General features: G+C 42.4%; 1 protein-coding gene across 3 annotated transcripts in view; it reads left to right on the plus strand.

Annotated features, from left to right (window-relative positions):
• LOC106569409 (vam6/Vps39-like protein) overlaps positions 1–20,384 on the plus strand; it is a 78,965-nt gene extending 58,581 nt beyond the window's left edge. For all 3 annotated transcript variants that reach the window (XM_045705726.1, XM_045705752.1, XM_045705772.1), the window contains 4 exons: positions 6,279–6,428; positions 18,938–19,072; positions 19,517–19,608; positions 19,819–20,384. In XM_045705726.1, coding sequence (XP_045561682.1) covers positions 6,279–6,428; positions 18,938–19,072; positions 19,517–19,608; positions 19,819–19,900 — 459 coding nt within the window. In that variant the 3' untranslated portion in view covers positions 19,901–20,384. The remainder of the gene's footprint in view (positions 1–6,278; positions 6,429–18,937; positions 19,073–19,516; positions 19,609–19,818) is intronic.
• Positions 20,385–20,589: the final 205 nt, after the last annotated feature.

Genomic DNA, 20,589 nt, shown 5'->3' on the forward strand with positions numbered 1-20,589 from the left:
ACCCCATGTTGTTATACAGGTGTACCTGTCTCTTAACCCCATGTTGTTATACAGGTGTACCTGTCTCTAAACCCCATGTTGTTATACAGGTGTACCTGTCTCTAAACCCCATGTTGTTATACAGGTGTACCTGTCTCTAAACCCCATGTTGTTATACAGGTGTACCTGTCTCTAAACCCCATGTTGTTATACAGGTGTACCTGTCTCTTAACCCCATGTTGTTATACAGGTGTACCTGTCTCTAAACCCCATGTTGTTATACAGGTGTACCTGTCTCTTAACCCCATGTTGTTATACAGGTGTACCTGTCTCTTAACCCCATGTTGTTATACAGGTGTACCTGTCTCTAAACCCCATGTTGTTATACAGGTGTACCTGTCTCTAAACCCCATGTTGTTATACAGGTGTACCTGTCTCTAAACCCCATGTTGTTATACAGGTGTACCTGTCTCTTAACCCCATGTTGTTATACAGGTGTACCTGTCTCTAAACCCCATGTTGTTATACAGGTGTACCTGTCTCTTAACCCCATGTTGTTATACAGGTGTACCTGTCTCTTAACCCCATGTTGTTATACAGGTGTACCTGTCTCTAAACCCCATGTTGTTATACAGGTGTACCTGTCTCTAAACCCCATGTTGTTATACAGGTGTACCTGTCTCTTAACCCCATGTTGTTATACAGGTGTACCTGTCTCTAAACCCCATGTTGTTATACAGGTGTACCTGTCTCTTAACCCCATGTTGTTATACAGGTGTACCTGTCTCTAAACCCCATGTTGTTATACAGGTGTACCTGTCTCTTAACCCCATGTTGTTATACAGGTGTACCTGTCTCTTAACCCCATGTTGTTATACAGGTGTACCTGTCTCTAAACCCCATGTTGTTATACAGGTGTACCTGTCTCTAAACCCCATGTTGTTATACAGGTGTACCTGTCTCTAAACCCCATGTTGTTATACAGGTGTACCTGTCTCTAAACCCCATGTTGTTATACAGGTGTACCTGTCTCTTAACCCCATGTTGTTATACAGGTGTACCTGTCTATAAACCCCATGTTGTTATACAGGTGTACCTGTCTCTAAACCCCATGTTGTTATACAGGTGTACCTGTCTCTTAACCCCATGTTGTTATACAGGTGTACCTGTCTCTAAACCCCATGTTGTTATACAGGTGTACCTGTCTCTAAACCCCATGTTGTTATACAGGTGTACCTGTCTCTAAACCCCATGTTGTTATACAGGTGTACCTGTCTCTAAACCCCATGTTGTTATACAGGTGTACCTGTCTCTTAACCCCATGTTGTTATACAGGTGTACCTGTCTCTAAACCCCATGTTGTTATACAGGTGTACCTGTCTCTTAACCCCATGTTGTTATACAGGTGTACCTGTCTCTAAACCCCATGTTGTTATACAGGTGTACCTGTCTCTAAACCCCATGTTGTTATACAGGTGTACCTGTCTCTTAACCCCATGTTGTTATACAGGTGTACCTGTCTCTTAACCCCATGTTGTTATACAGGTGTACCTGTCTCTTAACCCCATGTTGTTATACAGGTGTACCTGTCTCTAAACCCCATGTTGTTATACAGGTGTACCTGTCTCTAAACCCCATGTTGTTATACAGGTGTACCTGTCTCTAAACCCCATGTTATACAGGTGTACCTGTCTCTAAACCCCATGTTGTTATACAGGTGTACCTGTCTCTTAACCCCATGTTGTTATACAGGTGTACCTGTCTCTAAACCCCATGTTGTTATACAGGTGTACCTGTCTCTAAACCCCATGTTGTTATACAGGTGTACCTGTCTCTTAACCCCATGTTGTTATACAGGTGTACCTGTCTCTAAACCCCATGTTGTTATACAGGTGTACCTGTCTCTTAACCCCATGTTGTTATACAGGTGTACCTGTCTCTAAACCCCATGTTGTTATACAGGTGTACCTGTCTCTTAACCCCATGTTGTTATACAGGTGTACCTGTCTCTAAACCCCATGTTGTTATACAGGTGTACCTGTCTCTAAACCCCATGTTGTTATACAGGTGTACCTGTCTCTAAACCCCATGTTGTTATACAGGTGTACCTGTCTCTTAACCCCATGTTGTTATACAGGTGTACCTGTCTCTAAACCCCATGTTGTTATACAGGTGTACCTGTCTCTAAACCCCATGTTGTTATACAGGTGTACCTGTCTCTAAACCCCATGTTGTTATACAGGTGTACCTGTCTCTAAACCCCATGTTGTTATACAGGTGTACCTGTCTCTAAACCCCATGTTGTTATACAGGTGTACCTGTCTCTAAACCCCATGTTGTTATACAGGTGTACCTGTCTCTAAACCCCATGTTGTTATACAGGTGTACCTGTCTCTAAACCCCATGTTGTTATACAGGTGTACCTGTCTCTAAACCCCATGTTGTTATACAGGTGTACCTGTCTCTAAACCCCATGTTGTTATACAGGTGTACCTGTCTCTAAACCCCATGTTGTTATACAGGTGTACCTGTCTCTTAACCCCATGTTGTTATACAGGTGTACCTGTCTCTTAACCCCATGTTGTTATACAGGTGTACCTGTCTCTAAACCCCATGTTGTTATACAGGTGTACCTGTCTCTTAACCCCATGTTGTTATACAGGTGTACCTGTCTCTAAACCCCATGTTGTTATACAGGTGTACCTGTCTCTAAACCCCATGTTGTTATACAGGTGTACCTGTCTCTTAACCCCATGTTGTTATACAGGTGTACCTGTCTCTAAACCCCATGTTGTTATACAGGTGTACCTGTCTCTTAACCCCATGTTGTTATACAGGTGTACCTGTCTCTTAACCCCATGTTGTTATACAGGTGTACCTGTCTCTAAACCCCATGTTGTTATACAGGTGTACCTGTCTCTAAACCCCATGTTGTTATACAGGTGTACCTGTCTCTTAACCCCATGTTGTTATACAGGTGTACCTGTCTCTAAACCCCATGTTGTTATACAGGTGTACCTGTCTCTTAACCCCATGTTGTTATACAGGTGTACCTGTCTCTAAACCCCATGTTGTTATACAGGTGTACCTGTCTCTTAACCCCATGTTGTTATACAGGTGTACCTGTCTCTAAACCCCATGTTGTTATACAGGTGTACCTGTCTCTTAACCCCATGTTGTTATACAGGTGTACCTGTCTCTAAACCCCATGTTGTTATACAGGTGTACCTGTCTCTTAACCCCATGTTGTTATACAGGTGTACCTGTCTCTTAACCCCATGTTGTTATACAGGTGTACCTGTCTCTAAACCCCATGTTGTTATACAGGTGTACCTGTCTCTAAACCCCATGTTGTTATACAGGTGTACCTGTCTCTTAACCCCATGTTGTTATACAGGTGTACCTGTCTCTAAACCCCATGTTGTTATACAGGTGTACCTGTCTCTTAACCCCATGTTGTTATACAGGTGTACCTGTCTCTAAACCCCATGTTGTTATACAGGTGTACCTGTCTCTTAACCCCATGTTGTTATACAGGTGTACCTGTCTCTTAACCCCATGTTGTTATACAGGTGTACCTGTCTCTTAACCCCATGTTGTTATACAGGTGTACCTGTCTCTTAACCCCATGTTGTTATACAGGTGTACCTGTCTCTTAACCCCATGTTGTTATACAGGTGTACCTGTCTCTTAACCCCATGTTGTTATACAGGTGTACCTGTCTCTTAACCCCATGTTGTTATACAGGTGTACCTGTCTCTTAACCCCATGTTGTTATACAGGTGTACCTGTCTCTTAACCCCATGTTGTTATACAGGTGTACCTGTCTCTAAACCCCATGTTGTTATACAGGTGTACCTGTCTCTAAACCCCATGTTGTTATACAGGTGTACCTGTCTCTTAACCCCATGTTATACAGGTGTACCTGTCTCTAAACCCCATGTTGTTATACAGGTGTACCTGTCTCTAAACCCCATGTTGTTATACAGGTGTACCTGTCTCTTAACCCCATGTTGTTATACAGGTGTACCTGTCTCTAAACCCCATGTTGTTATACAGGTGTACCTGTCTCTTAACCCCATGTTGTTATACAGGTGTACCTGTCTCTAAACCCCATGTTGTTATACAGGTGTACCTGTCTCTAAACCCCATGTTGTTATACAGGTGTACCTGTCTCTAAACCCCATGTTGTTATACAGGTGTACCTGTCTCTAAACCCCATGTTGTTATACAGGTGTACCTGTCTCTAAACCCCATGTTGTTATACAGGTGTACCTGTCTCTAAACCCCATGTTGTTATACAGGTGTACCTGTTTCTTAACCCCATGTTGTTATACAGGTGTACCTGTCTCTTAACCCCATGTTGTTATACAGGTGTACCTGTCTCTAAACCCCATGTTGTTATACAGGTGTACCTGTCTCTTAACCCCATGTTGTTATACAGGTGTACCTGTCTCTTAACCCCATGTTGTTATACAGGTGTACCTGTCTCTTAACCCCATGTTGTTATACAGGTGTACCTGTCTCTAAACCCCATGTTGTTATACAGGTGTACCTGTCTCTTAACCCCATGTTGTTATACAGGTGTACCTGTCTCTTAACCCCATGTTGTTATACAGGTGTACCTGTCTCTTAACCCCATGTTGTTATACAGGTGTACCTGTCTCTTAACCCCATGTTGTTATACAGGTGTACCTGTCTCTAAACCCCATGTTGTTATACAGGTGTACCTGTCTCTAAACCCCATGTTGTTATACAGGTGTACCTGTCTCTAAACCCCATGTTGTTATACAGGTGTACCTGTCTCTAAACCCCATGTTGTTATACAGGTGTACCTGTCTCTTAACCCCATGTTGTTATACAGGTGTACCTGTCTCTAAACCCCATGTTGTTATACAGGTGTACCTGTCTCTTAACCCCATGTTGTTATACAGGTGTACCTGTCTCTAAACCCCATGTTGTTATACAGGTGTACCTGTCTCTAAACCCCATGTTGTTATACAGGTGTACCTGTCTCTAAACCCCATGTTGTTATACAGGTGTACCTGTCTCTTAACCCCATGTTGTTATACAGGTGTACCTGTCTCTTAACCCCATGTTGTTATACAGGTGTACCTGTCTCTAAACCCCATGTTGTTATACAGGTGTACCTGTCTCTAAACCCCATGTTGTTATACAGGTGTACCTGTCTCTAAACCCCATGTTGTTATACAGGTGTACCTGTCTCTAAACCCCATGTTGTTATACAGGTGTACCTGTCTCTAAACCCCATGTTGTTATACAGGTGTACCTGTCTCTTAACCCCATGTTGTTATACAGGTGTACCTGTCTCTAAACCCCATGTTGTTATACAGGTGTACCTGTCTCTTAACCCCATGTTGTTATACAGGTGTACCTGTCTCTCAACCCCATGTTGTTATACAGGTGTACCTGTCTCTCAACCCCATGTTGTTATACAGGTGTACCTGTCTCTTAACCCCATGTTGTTATACAGGTGTACCTGTCTCTAAACCCCATGTTGTTATACAGGTGTACCTGTCTCTTAACCCCATGTTGTTATACAGGTGTACCTGTCTCTAAACCCCATGTTGTTATACAGGTGTACCTGTCTCTAAACCCCATGTTGTTATACAGGTGTACCTGTCTCTTAACCCCATGTTGTTATACAGGTGTACCTGTCTCTAAACCCCATGTTGTTATACAGGTGTACCTGTCTCTTAACCCCATGTTGTTATACAGGTGTACCTGTCTCTAAACCCCATGTTGTTATACAGGTGTACCTGTCTCTAAACCCCATGTTGTTATACAGGTGTACCTGTCTCTAAACCCCATGTTGTTATACAGGTGTACCTGTCTCTTAACCCCATGTTGTTATACAGGTGTACCTGTCTCTAAACCCCATGTTGTTATACAGGTGTACCTGTCTCTAAACCCCATGTTGTTATACAGGTGTACCTGTCTCTAAACCCCATGTTGTTATACAGGTGTACCTGTCTCTAAACCCCATGTTGTTATACAGGTGTACCTGTCTATAAACCCCATGTTGTTATACAGGTGTACCTGTCTCTTAACCCCATGTTGTTATACAGGTGTACCTGTCTCTTAACCCCATGTTGTTATACAGGTGTACCTGTCTCTTAACCCCATGTTGTTATACAGGTGTACCTGTCTCTTAACCCCATGTTGTTATACAGGTGTACCTGTCTCTTAACCCCATGTTGTTATACAGGTGTACCTGTCTCTTAACCCCATGTTGTTATACAGGTGTACCTGTCTCTAAACCCCATGTTGTTATACAGGTGTACCTGTCTCTGCTGCGCATGTATTTGTCCCCTCCTGATGTCCACTGCCTTGGACCAATCAAAATGGAGCTGTCGGAGCCACAGGCCAATCTAAAGGCTGCTCTACACGTGCTGGAGCTGCACCACAGCAAGCTGAATACCACTAAGGTAGACTGCACCACAGGAAGCTGAATACCACAGGAAGCTGAATACCACTAAGGTAGACTGCACCACAGGAAGCTGAATACGACTAAGGTAGACTGCACCACAGGAAGCTGAATACCACAGGAAGCTGAATACCACTAAGGTAGACTGCACCACAGGAAGCTGAATACCACTAAGGTAGACTGCACCACAGCAAGCTGAATACCACTAAGGTAGACTGCACCACAGGAAGCTGAATACCACAGGAAGCTGAATACCACTAAGGTAGACTGCACCACAGGAAGCTGAATACCACTAAGGTAGACTGCACCACAGGAAGCTGAATACCACTAAGGTAGACTGCACCACAGCAAGCTGAATACCACTAAGGTAGACTGCACCACAGGAAGCTGAATACCACTAAGGTAGACTGCACCACAGGAAGCTGAATACCACTAAGGTAGACTGCACCACAGGAAGCTGAATACCACTAAGGTAGACTGCACCACAGCAAGCTGAATACCACTAAGGTAGACTGCACCACAGGAAGCTGAATACCACTAAGGTAGACTGCACCACAGGAAGCTGAATACCACTAAGGTAGACTGCACCACAGGAAGCTGAATACCACTAAGGTAGACCGCACCACACGAAGCTGAATACCACTAAGGTAGACCGCACCACAGGAAGCTGAATACCACTAAGGTAGACTGCACCACAGGAAGCTGAATACCACTAAGGTAGACTGCACCACAGGAAGCTGAATACCACTAAGGTAGACCGCACCACACGAAGCTGAATACCACTAAGGTAGACCGCACCACAGGAAGCTGAATACCACTAAGGTAGACTGCACCACAGGAAGCTGAATACCACTAAGGTAGACTGCACTACCCAATATGGAAGGAGATGGATTTTGCCTGACATCTGCTACTGTTCTCGTTAATAAAACATCTGATTTTAATTCTGTTCTCTGTTCCCAAAACTACAGTCTATGGTGAACAGAGTAGTCTTAAGGTTTGTAAACTTTACCCTTGGCAACAAACCCCCCAAACACTAAAGAGACAAGTGCAATGGCGAATTGAGTTACTGCACACGCACCTCACAGAGTAGGCGTTCCCTAGCGGAAATATGCAGATGATGCTAGAAACGCTCCAATAGGATCTCTCTAGCTCGGTCTTGGCTCTGCCCACTGTTGCTATTGGAAACGACAGGCTGTGGTCTGTCTTGGTTTTAGTTATACAAATGTTTGATATTCGTCATTGTATCAGTGCTGTATCAATGTGGTGTTGGGCAGCACCAGTGATCAGAGAGTTTCTTTTAATGTGGCTCTGCTTTCGTTTTCATTTCCCCTGGCTCAGCTCCCAGAGCCTGTCTTGCCAAGAGAGGGGGGGGAGAGGAAGGGCACATAAAGTGAAACAAATTATGTATCTCCAACTGTAAACACATACAGTATCTCCAACTGTAAACACATACAGTATCCACTGCTGTAAACACATACAGTATCCACTGCTGTAAACACATACAGTATCTCCTACAGTAAACACATACAGTATCTCCTACAGTAAACACATACAGTATCTCTTACAGTAAACACATACAGTATCTCTTACAGTAAACACATACAGTATCTCCTACAGTAAACACATACAGTATCTCCTACAGTAAACACATACAGTATCTCCTACAGTAAACACATACAGTATCTCCTACAGTAAACACATACAGTATCCTCTACTGTAAACACATACAGTATCCACTACTGTAAACACATACAGTATCTCCTACTGTAAACACATACTGTAATTCCTACTGTAAACACATACTGTAACTCCTACTGTAAACACGTACAGTATCTCCTACTGTAAACACGTACAGTATCTCCTACTGTAAACACATACTGTATCTCCTACTGTAAACACATACTGTAACTCCTACTGTAAACACGTACAGTATCTCCTACTGTAAACACATACAGTATCTCCTACTGTAAACACGTACAGTATCTCCTACTGTAAACACGTACTGTATCCACTACTGTAAACACATACTGTATCTCCTACTGTAAACACATACAGTATCTCCTACAGTAAACACATACAGTATCTCCTACTGTAAACACATACAGTATCCTCTACTGTAAACACATACTGTATCTCCTACTGTAAACACATACAGTATCTCCTACAGTAAACACATACAGTATCTCCTACTGTAAACACATACAGTATCCTCTACTGTAAACACATACAGTATCTCCTACAGTAAACACATACAGTATCTCCTACTGTAAACACATACAGTATCCTCTACTGTAAACACATACAGTATCTCCTACTGTAAACACATACTGTAATTCCTACTGTAAACACATACTGTATCTCCTACTGTAAACACATACAGTATCTCCTACTGTAAACACATACTGTAATTCCTACTGTAAACACATACTGTATCTCCTACTGTAAACACGTACTGTATCTCCTACTGTAAACACATACAGTATCTCCTACAGTAAACACATACAGTATCTCCTACAGTAAACACATACAGTATCTCCTACAGTAAACACATACAGTATCCACTACTGTAAACACATACAGTATCTCCTACAGTAAACACATACAGTATCTCCTACAGTAAACACATACAGTATCTCCTACTGTAAACACATACAGTATCTCCTACTGTAAACACATACAGTATCTCCTACTGTAAACACATACAGTATCTCCTACTGTAAACACATACAGTATCCTCTACTGTAAACACATACAGTATCCTCTACTGTAAACACATACAGTATCTCCTACTGTAAACACATACTGTATCTCCTACTGTAAACACATACTGTATCTCCTACTGTAAACACATACTGTATCCACTACTGTAAACACATACTGTATCTCCTACTGTAAACACATACTGTATCTCCTACTGTAAACACATACAGTATCCACTACTGTAAACACATACTGTATCTCCTACTGTAAACACATACAGTATCTCCTACTGTAAACACATACTGTATCTCCTACTGTAAACACATACAGTATCCTCTACTGTAAACACATACAGTATCTCCTACTGTAAACACATACAGTATCCACTACTGTAAACACATACTGTATCTCCTACTGTAAACACATACAGTATCTCCTACTGTAAACACATACTGTATCTCCTACTGTAAACACATACTGTATCTCCTACTGTAAACACATACAGTATCCTCTACTGTAAACACATACAGTATCTCCTACTGTAAACACATACAGTATCCACTACTGTAAACACATACAGTATCTCCTACTGTAAACACATACAGTATCTCCTACTGTAAACACATACAGTATCTCCTACAGTAAACACATACAGTATCCTCTACTGTAAACACATACAGTATCCTCTACTGTAAACACATACAGTATCCACTACTGTAAACACATACAGTATCTCCTACTGTAAACACATACAGTATCTCCTACTGTAAACACATACTGTATCCTCTACTGTAAACACATACAGTATCCTCTACTGTAAACACGTACTGTATCTCCTACAGTAAACACATACAGTATCTCCTACAGTAAACACATACAGTATCTCCTACTGTAAACACATACTGTATCCTCTACTGTAAACACATACAGTATCCACTACAGTAAACACATACAGTATCTCCTACTGTAAACACATACAGTATCTCCTACAGTAAACACATACTGTATCTCCTACTGTAAACACATACTGTATCTCCTACTGTAAACACATACTGTATCTCCTACAGTAAACACATACTGTATCTCCTACTGTAAACACATACTGTATCTCCTACTGTAAACACATACTGTATCTCCTACTGTAAACACATACTGTATCTCCTACAGTAAACACATACAGTATCTCCTACTGTAAACACATACTGTATCTCCTACAGTAAACACATACTGTATCTCCTACTGTAAACACGTACAGTATCTCTTACAGTAAACACATACAGTATCTCCTACAGCAAACACATACAGTATCTCCTACTGTAAACACATACTGTATCCACTACTGTAAACACGTACAGTATCCACTACTGTAAACACATACAGTATCTCCTACAGTAAACACATACTGTATCTCCTACTGTAAACACATACAGTATCCACTACTGTAAACACATACAGTATCTCCTACTGTAAACACATACAGTATCTCCTACTGTAAACACATACTGTATCTCCTACTGTAAACACATACAGTATCCTCTACTGTAAACACATACAGTATCTCCTACTGTAAACACATACAGTATCCACTACTGTAAACACATACTGTATCTCCTACTGTAAACACATACAGTATCTCCTACTGTAAACACATACTGTATCTCCTACTGTAAACACATACTGTATCTCCTACTGTAAACACATACAGTATCCTCTACTGTAAACACATACAGTATCTCCTACTGTAAACACATACAGTATCCACTACTGTAAACACATACAGTATCTCCTACTGTAAACACATACAGTATCTCCTACTGTAAACACATACAGTATCTCCTACAGTAAACACATACAGTATCCTCTACTGTAAACACATACAGTATCTCCTACTGTAAACACATACAGTATCCACTACTGTAAACACATACAGTATCTCCTACTGTAAACACATACAGTATCTCCTACTGTAAACACATACTGTATCCTCTACTGTAAACACATACAGTATCCTCTACTGTAAACACGTACTGTATCTCCTACAGTAAACACATACAGTATCTCCTACAGTAAACACATACAGTATCTCCTACTGTAAACACATACTGTATCCTCTACTGTAAACACATACAGTATCCACTACAGTAAACACATACAGTATCTCCTACTGTAAACACATACAGTATCTCCTACTGTAAACACATACAGTATCTCCTACTGTAAACACATACTGTATCTCCTACTGTAAACACATACTGTATCTCCTACAGTAAACACATACTGTATCTCCTACTGTAAACACATACTGTATCTCCTACTGTAAACACATACTGTATCTCCTACAGTAAACACATACAGTATCTCCTACTGTAAACACATACTGTATCTCCTACAGTAAACACATACTGTATCTCCTACTGTAAACACGTACAGTATCTCTTACAGTAAACACATACAGTATCTCCTACAGCAAACACATACAGTATCTCCTACTGTAAACACATACTGTATCCACTACTGTAAACACGTACAGTATCCACTACTGTAAACACATACAGTATCTCCTACAGTAAACACATACTGTATCTCCTACTGTAAACACATACAGTATCCACTACTGTAAACACATACAGTATCTCCTACTGTAAACACATACAGTATCTCCTACTGTAAACACATACAGTATCCACTACTGTAAACACAACACGTTCCAGAGGTTTTTTTCTTCTCATACTCCAGCTTTATAGATCACAAATAGATCCCCTGTGGAAGTTAATGGTCAGTTCTCAAATATTTGTCCTATTTCTTGTTTGTCTCATTTCGACATTCAAACCCACCAGTGGTGTGCATTGCCAAAGAGCTCTATTTTCACATCATCCATCAAATGGAATCGCCTTGAGTTTGTTAAACAACATTGGCACATGGATTGGAAATGGAGCTTTGGTCAAATGACCTGAGAATAGAGGTCCTTGACCACACACAGCACTCACATCAAATCTAATTGTATTGGTCACATACACATGGTTAACAGGTGTTAATGCGAGTGTAGCGAAGTGCTTGTGCTTCTAGTTCCGACAGTGCAGTAATATCTAACAAGTCATCTAACAATTCCCCAACAACTACCTTATACACACAAATCTAAAGGGGTGAATGAGAATATGTACATATAAGTATATGGATGAGCGATGGCCGAGCGGCATAGGCAAGGTGCAATAGATGGTTTAAAATGCAGTATATACGTATGAGATGAGTAATATAAGATATGTAAACATTATTAAAGTGACATTATTTAAAGTGGCATTGTTAAAGTGACTAGTGATCCATTTATTAAAGTGTTCAGTGATTGGGTCTCAATGAAGGCAGCAGCCTCTCTGTGTTAGTGATGGCTGTTTATCAGTCTGATGGTCTGGAGATAGAAGCTGTTTACCAGTCTGATGGCCTGGAGATAGAAGCTGTTTAACAGTCTGATGGCCTGGAGATAGAAGCTGTTTACCAGTCTGATGGCCTGGAGATAGAAGCTGTTTAACAGTCTGATGGCCTGGAGATAGAAGCTGTTTACCAGTCTGATGGCCTGGAGATAGAAGCTGTTTACCAGTCTGATGGCCTGGAGATAGAAGCTGTTTAACAGTCTGATGGCCTGGAGATAGAAGCTGTTTAACAGTCTGATGGCCTGGAGATAGAAGCTGTTTAACCTGTTGGGTCTAGGGGGCAGCATTTGCACGTCTGGATAAAAAAAATGTACCCGATTTAATCTGGTTACTAATCCTACCCAGTAACTAGAATATGCATATACTTATTATATATGGATAGAAAACACTCTAAAGTTTCCAAAACTGTTTGAATGGTGTCTGTGAGTATAACAGAACTCATTTGGCAGGCAAAACCCTGAGACATTTTCTGACAGGAAGTGGATACCTGATGTGTTGTATTGACTTTAAACCTCTCCCATTGAAAAACACAGGGGTTTAGGAATATTTTGGCACTTCCTATTGCTTCCACTAGATGTCACCAGCCTTTACAAAGTGTTTTGAGTCTTCTGGAGGGAGATCTGACCGAACAAGAGCCATGGAACGGTGATGTCCCATTAGACACCTGGCGCGCTACTTCATGTTGGGTACCCTCGTTCCAATACGTTATAAAAGGCTATGCATTCGTCCACCTTGAATATTATTCATGTTCTGGTTAAAAAGGCCCTAATGATTTATGCTATACAACGTTTGACATGTTTGAACGAACGGAAATATATTTTTTCCCCTCGTTCATGACGAGAAGTCCGGCTGGCTTACATCATGTGCTAACGAGACGGAGATTTTTGGACATAAATGATGAGCTTTTTTGAACAAAACTACATTCGTTATGGACCTGTGATACCTGGAAGTGACATCTGATGAAGAGAATCAAAGGTAATGGATTATTTACATAGTATTTTCGATTTTAGATCTCCCCAACATGACGTCTAGTCTGTATCGCAACGCGTATTTTTCTGGGCACAGTGCTCAGATTATTGCAAAGTGTGATTTCCCAGTAAGGTTATTTTTAAATCTGGCAAGTTGATTGCGTTCAAAAGATGTAAATCTATAATTCTTTAAATGACAATATAATATTTTACCAATGTTTTCTAATTTTAATTATTTAATTTGTGACGCTGACTTGACTGCCGGTTATTGGAGGGAAACGATTTCCTCAACATCAATGCCATAGTAAAACGCTGTTTTTGTATATAAATATGAACTTGATAGAACTAAAAATGCATGCATTGTCTAACATAATGTCCTAGGAGTGTCATCTGATGGAGATTGTAAAAGGTTAGTGTATCATTTTAGCTGGTTTTATGGTTTTGGTGACCCTGTCTTTGACTTGACAAAACATTACACACAACTCTTGTAAATGTACTGTCCTAACATACTCTAAATTTATGCTTTCGCCGTAAAACCTTTTTGAAATCGTAAAACGTGGTTAGATTAAGGAGATGTTTATCTTTCAAATGGTGTAACATAGTTGTATTTTTGAAAAATTTGAATTTTGACATTTATTTGGATTCAAATTTGCCGCTCTTGAAATGCACCTGCTGTTGATGGAGTGCACCACAGGTGGCACGCTAGCGTCCCACCTAGCCCCAAGAGGTTAACAGTCTGATGGTCTGGAGATAGAAGCTGTTTAACAGTCTGATGGTCTGGAGATAGAAGCTGTTTATCAGTCTGATGGTCTGGAGATAGAAGCTGTTTAACAGTCTGATGGTCTGGAGATAGAAGCTGTTTAACAGTCTGATGGTCTGGAGATAGAAGCTGTTTAACAGTCTGATGGCCTGGAGATAGAAGCTGTTTAACAGTCTGATGGTCTGGAGATAGAAGCTGTTTATCAGTCTGATGGCCTGGAGATAGAAGCTGTTTAACAGTCTGATGGCCTGGAGATAGAAGCTGTTTAACAGTCTGATGGCCTGGAGATAGAAGCTGTTTTTCAGTCTCTCGGTCCCAGCTTTGATGCACCTGTACTGACCTCACCTTCTGGATGATAGCGGGGTGAACAGGCAGTGGCTCGGGTGGTTGTTGTCCTTGATGATCTTTTTGGTCTTCCTGTGACATTGGGTGCTGTAGGTGTCCTGGAGGGCAGGTAGTTTGCTCCCGGTGATGCGTTGTGCAGATCGCACCACCCTCTGGAGAGTCTTGTGGTTTCGGGCGGTGCAGTTGCCGTACCAGGCTGTGATGCAGCCCGACAGGATGCTCTTGATTGTGCATCTGTAAAAAGTTGGTCAGGGTTTTGGGTGACAAGCTCTCCTGAGGTTGACGAGGCGCTGTTGCACCTTCTTCACCACAATGTCTATGTGAGTGGACCATTTCAGTTTGTCTGTGATGTGTACGCAGAGGAACGTTAAACTTTCCAGGCTACTATGGTCTTCAATCCTGAGCTGTAGTCGATGAACAGCATTCTTACATAGGTAGTCCTCTTGTCCAGATGGGATAGGGTAGTGTGCAGTGTGATGCCGATTGCATCGTCTGTGGACGTGTTGGGGCGGTATGCAAACTGAGGTGGGTCTAGGGTGGCCGATAAGGTGGAGGTGATATGATACTTGACTAGTCTCTCAAAGCACTTCATGATGACAGAAGTGAGTGCTACGGGGTGATAGTCATTTAGTTCAGTTATCTTTGCTATCTTGGGCACAGGAACAATGGTGGCCATCTTGAAACATGTGGGAACAGCAGACTGAGATGGGGAGAGATTGAATATGTCCGTAAACACACCAACCAGCTGGTCTGTGCATGCTCTGAGGACGCGGCTAGGGATGCCGTCTGGGTCAGCAGCCTTGCGAGGGTTAACACGTTTAAATGTTTTACTCATGTCGGCCATGGAGAAGGAGAGGGATGGTGGCGCAGTCCTTGTTAGCGGGCCGCGACGGTGACACTGTATTATCCTCAAAGCAGGAAAAGAAGGTGTTTAGTTTGTCTGGAAGCGTGACGTCGGTGTCCGTGACGTGGCTGGTTTTCTTTTTGTAGTCCATGATTTCCTGTAGACCATGCCACATATGTCTTGTGTCTGAGCCGTTAAATTGCGACTCCACTTTGTCCCCGTACCGGCATTTCGCTTGTTTGATTGCCTTGCGGAGGGAATAACTACACTGTTTATATTCAGTCATATTCCCAGACCTCTTTCCATGGTTAAATGCGGTGGATCGCGGTTTCAGTTTTGCGCGAATGCCGCCATCCATCCACGGTTTCTGGTTGAGGTTTTAATAGTCACAGTCGGAACAACATCTCCTATGCACTTCTTTATAAATTCACTCACCGAGTCAGCGTATAGGTCGATGTTATTCTCTGAGGCTGACAGGAACATATCCCAGTCCGCGTGATCAAAACAATCGTGAAGCATGGATTCTGATTGGTCAGACCAGCGTTGAATGGTTCTAGTCACTGGTACATCCTGTTTGAGTTTCTGCCTATAAGACGGTAGGAGCAAGATGGCGTCGTGGTCGGATTTGCCGAAGGGAGGGCGGGAGAGGGCTTTGTATGCATTGTGGAAGTTAGAGTAGCAGTGGTCGAGTGTATTACCCGTGCGTGTACTACACTCAATATGCTGATAGAATTTAGGTAGCCTTGTTCTAAAATTTGCTTTGTTAAAATCCCCAGCTACAATAAATGCAGCCGCAGGATATATGGTTCTAGTTTACATAGAGTCCAGTGAAGTTCATTGAGGGCCGTCGTGGTGTCTGCTTGAGGGGGAATGTACACGGCTGTGACGATAACTGACGAGAATTCTCTTGGTAGGTAAAATGGCCGGCATTTGATTGTGAGGAATTCTAGGTCGGGTGAGCAGAAGGACTTGAGTTCCTGTATGTTGTTATGATTACACCATGAGTCATTAATCATGAAGCACACACCCCCGCCCTTTCTCTTCCCAGAGAGGTGTCGTGTCTTTGGCTATGCCGGATTAAGTGATATGACATGCTAACTTATAAAATGATTTCTCTGTAATTAATATTACCTGATTAAGCTAATCATGTAAATGTAATTAACTAGAAAGTCGGGGCACCACGGAAGAACGTTTATAGAGCTGTTATCTTCCGAATAAACTCTTAAAATACTTTGTAATATTTTACATCGATAGCAGTCAATATTAACCCTTGTCTTATTTTCAGTCTCATAATGAAAGTTGTAAATTCTTGGCTATCTTCACGAACCCTGGCTAACAAGTTGAATCAGCAATACAAAATTGGGTTTAATTATTTATTTACTAAATACCTAACTAATCACACAGAATTACAAATACACAGAATAAAATGATGTCATACAGAAAACGTCCTGGTGGACGGAACCTGTATCATGGCTGGTTACACAAAGGAAAGGGGGTTGGGCTTGAATGAAAGAGCGGGAAGATTTAGGAACACAGAAACAGCAGCTATGCTATCGTAAATACATTATCTTATGCATTCTAAATTACCGCCCATTTGGAAAAGGAAAATGCAATAAATATTTACTCTGAGCTGCGCTTCGGTAGGTTGGTCGTAGATGCTGGCCAGGTTGGCCAACAGACCTTCCTGTCCTCGCAAGAATGTCTCTGGTGGTAAATTGGATACGTGGTGGTATCTTCGTCCGTCTGTTAGACTGGATCCGTCGTCCGTCCTTTCCTAGCCCACGTTACAGCGGCCGCTGCTAACTCAACGGCTAGGAAGTAGCACTTCTGTAGTGAATAAGCTCAAAGTTCATACCAGTTCATACCAGAGCTCACGCCGAGGTTGGCTTAGTTCTGTACTTGACATGTGTGTCCTTCTAACGTAGCGGCTGCAGACCTCCCGTACTGGAACCAACTGGTTATCTTTTCGTCAAAGGCTTATATAGTGGAGAGGGGGAGGGAGGTGTTTCATCGTTTATAACCCCTGTCTCTTCACAGGGTTGGGCCACTGATCGAGCAGGGCACTTTCCTTATGAAAACCCAAATCTCTCATTCGGAAGCTAAAATTACATTTCATCTCCTAACAAACATTTTCAATATCAAACATTTCAATTGCATAACAATTCCATGTGACTCTGATAACTAGAGGGTGTATACTTTCTCAGATACAGTTTATGTCGTCCTGTCATCAGTCATAATGTCTCAGATGACAACCGAACTGACATACATACTCATTACGTTCCCAAGCATATTTCCAACTGGTTTTATTAACAAAATATATGGTACCTTTCCCCATATGTTTGATGTTCCCAGACTCTCTATATTTAACACAGGCTATTCAAGTCCAACAGTAGATTCAGAGAGGGGAAGAGAGAAAGGTATTTATGGGGGGGCGTCATAAACCTTACCCACAGGCCAACGTCATGACAGAGGTGTTTATCTCTGTCGGCGCGATTTCCTGGGGTAACAATGTAAGAAATAATACATAAAAAAACTAAATACTGCATAGTTTCCTAAAGACTCGAAGCGAGGCAACCATCTCTGTTGGCGCCATCTTGGTATGGCGCCATACTATAATCCCAAGCAGAGGTGGGGGTTTGGTGTCGAAATGAGAAGGCATCATCAGAAAATTACCTCATACCTACTGTAAAATATAGTGGTGGATCTTTGATGTTATGGGGCTATTTAGCTTCCACTGGTCAGGGGGCCGTTAAAGGTCAACTGCATCATGTACTTTACCCAGTACCAGGATAGTTTAGCCAAAAACCTGGTTGTCTGCCGAGAGGCTGAAAACTTGGCAACAAGTGGATCTTCCAGCAAGACAATAGCCCCAAGCATACATGAAAATCCCTAAAGAAATGTGTTAATTGGCCACAAAATCAACACTTGAACCCCGATGAAAACATGTGGTTTAAATTGAAGAGGGAAGTCCATAAACGCAGAAGGATATCAAGCATATGGAAGAAGGTTCCCACATTGTGTGTTCTCCAACTCAAAACGTTTTAGAAAAAGCTCAGAGCCGGTATCGAAAACAGAGTTGTCAATAATTTTGACGTCTACTTTTTTTGAGAAAAAAAAGTTACTTATTAAACAAACGTATTACTTATTTTGAGCAACAATATATATATATTTTTTTAACCTTTATTTAACTTGGAAAGTCAGTTAAGAACAAGTTCTTATTTACAATGACGGCCTAGGAACAGTGGGTTAACTGCCTTGTTCAGGGGGCAGAACGACAGATTTTTACCTTGTCAGCTCGGGGATTCGATCTAGCAACCTTTCGGTTACTGGTCCAACGCTCTAACCACTAGGCTACCTGCCTCCCCTGAATATAGGCAGCTCAGTATTTGTATAATTTATTTTATACAGTCATTTTTGCCCCTGATAAACACCACTGTATCTACCATCTCTGTCTCTGCTCCCTACCAGGCCATCAACCTGCTGCCAGCCAACACTCAGATCAGAGAGATCCGTGTGTTCCTAGAGAGTGTTCTGGAGGAGAAGGCTCAGAGGAAACGCTTTGACCAGGTGCTCAAGAGTCTGCTGCAGGCCGAGTTCCTACGGGTGAGCTGGGGGGGGTGAGCTGGGGGGGGGTGTGAGAGCTGGGGGGGGTGGGGGGTGAGCTGGGGGGGAGAGCTGGGGGGTGTGAGAGCTGGGGGGGTGTGTGAGAGCTGGGGGTGTGTGTGAGAGCTGGGGGGGTGTGAGAGCTGGGGGGTGTGAGAGCTGGGGGGTAAGAGCTGGGGGTTGTGAGAGCTGGGGGGTGGGGGTGAGAGCTGGGGGGGTGTGTGTGAGAGCTGGGGGGTGTGTGAGCTGGGGGGGGGGTGAGCTGGGGGAGGGGGCGAGGGGGGTGTGAGAGCTGGAGGTGTGTGTGTGTTTGTAAGGCTGAGGAAACTATTTGACCAGGTCGTCAGGAGTTCCTATGGGTGAGACAGATGGACGTTGTGTGTGTGTCGTTTCTACCCACCTGATGTGCGTTTTGTTTGTTTGTTTGTTTGTTTGTTTGTTCAGGTCCAGGAGGAGCGTATCTTCCACCAACAGGTCAAGTGTACCATCTCAGAAGAGAAGACCTGCAGGGTCTGTAAGAAGAAGATGGGGAACAGGTAATACTGGTTTAGTGTTACTTTGTTTACCTGAATCGCCAAGCCATTTGATATATTTACACAATCCCACTTTTTAGTTCTAACATTCATGCTTTATAAACACCTCCAACTAGGTAATATACATTCTGAATAAATTATTAACCTCAAGTAAATATGTAGTTAAGGCTCTGTTTATATACTGTTACTGAATCACCTGTCTGTCCTGTGCAGCGCCTTCGCCAGGTATCCCAACGGTGTTGTCGTTCATTACTTCTGCTGTAAGGACCGAGGCGTGTGTCCTATTGAGCAGTGACACCAAAATAGTGCCCTCCTGTGGACTACATGTCCCTAGCAGCACCCTGGACGGACGGACGGAGGGAGGGCAGGGAGCTCAGTTCGTCTGAAACACTTCCGCAGCGGCTATTCAGCTGGACTCATCTCTGGAACTCTGGCCGCTTCTGTCTGGAACTGTGGAATGCTGTTCCTCTCCCTCCCGATCTCTCTTGCTCTCTCGCTGTCTCTCTCTCTCTTGCTCTCTCGCTGTGTCTCGCTGTGTCTCGCTGTGTCTCGCTGTGTCTCGCTGTGTCTCGCTGTCTTTCTCTCTGTCTTTCTCTCTGTCTTTCTCTCTGTCTTTCTCTCTGTCTTTCTCTCTGTCTTTCTCTCTGTCTTTCTCTCTGTCTTTCTCTCTCTCTGACTCTCTCTGTCTCTCTCTGTCTCTCTCTGACTCTCTCTGTCTATCTAAGATTCGGATAAGCTGTATAAGCATGAATGACAAAGCCACTTTTGCTAAAGCGAAGTGACAATGTAATCAACAATAACAGTAAAAAAAAGTATGAATATTGATGGTGATTAGATAAAGGAGACTAATATATATATATATACTACCGTTCAAAAGTTTGGGGTCACTTAGAAATATCCTGTGAAGATATCCAGTGAAGAGGCGACTCCGGGACGCTGGCTTCTAGGCAGAGTTCCTCTGTCCAGTGTCTGTGTTCTTTTGCC

This window comes from Salmo salar, chromosome ssa01 (genome assembly GCF_905237065.1).
Source record: "Salmo salar chromosome ssa01, Ssal_v3.1, whole genome shotgun sequence".
NCBI lineage: Eukaryota > Metazoa > Chordata > Actinopteri > Salmoniformes > Salmonidae > Salmo > Salmo salar.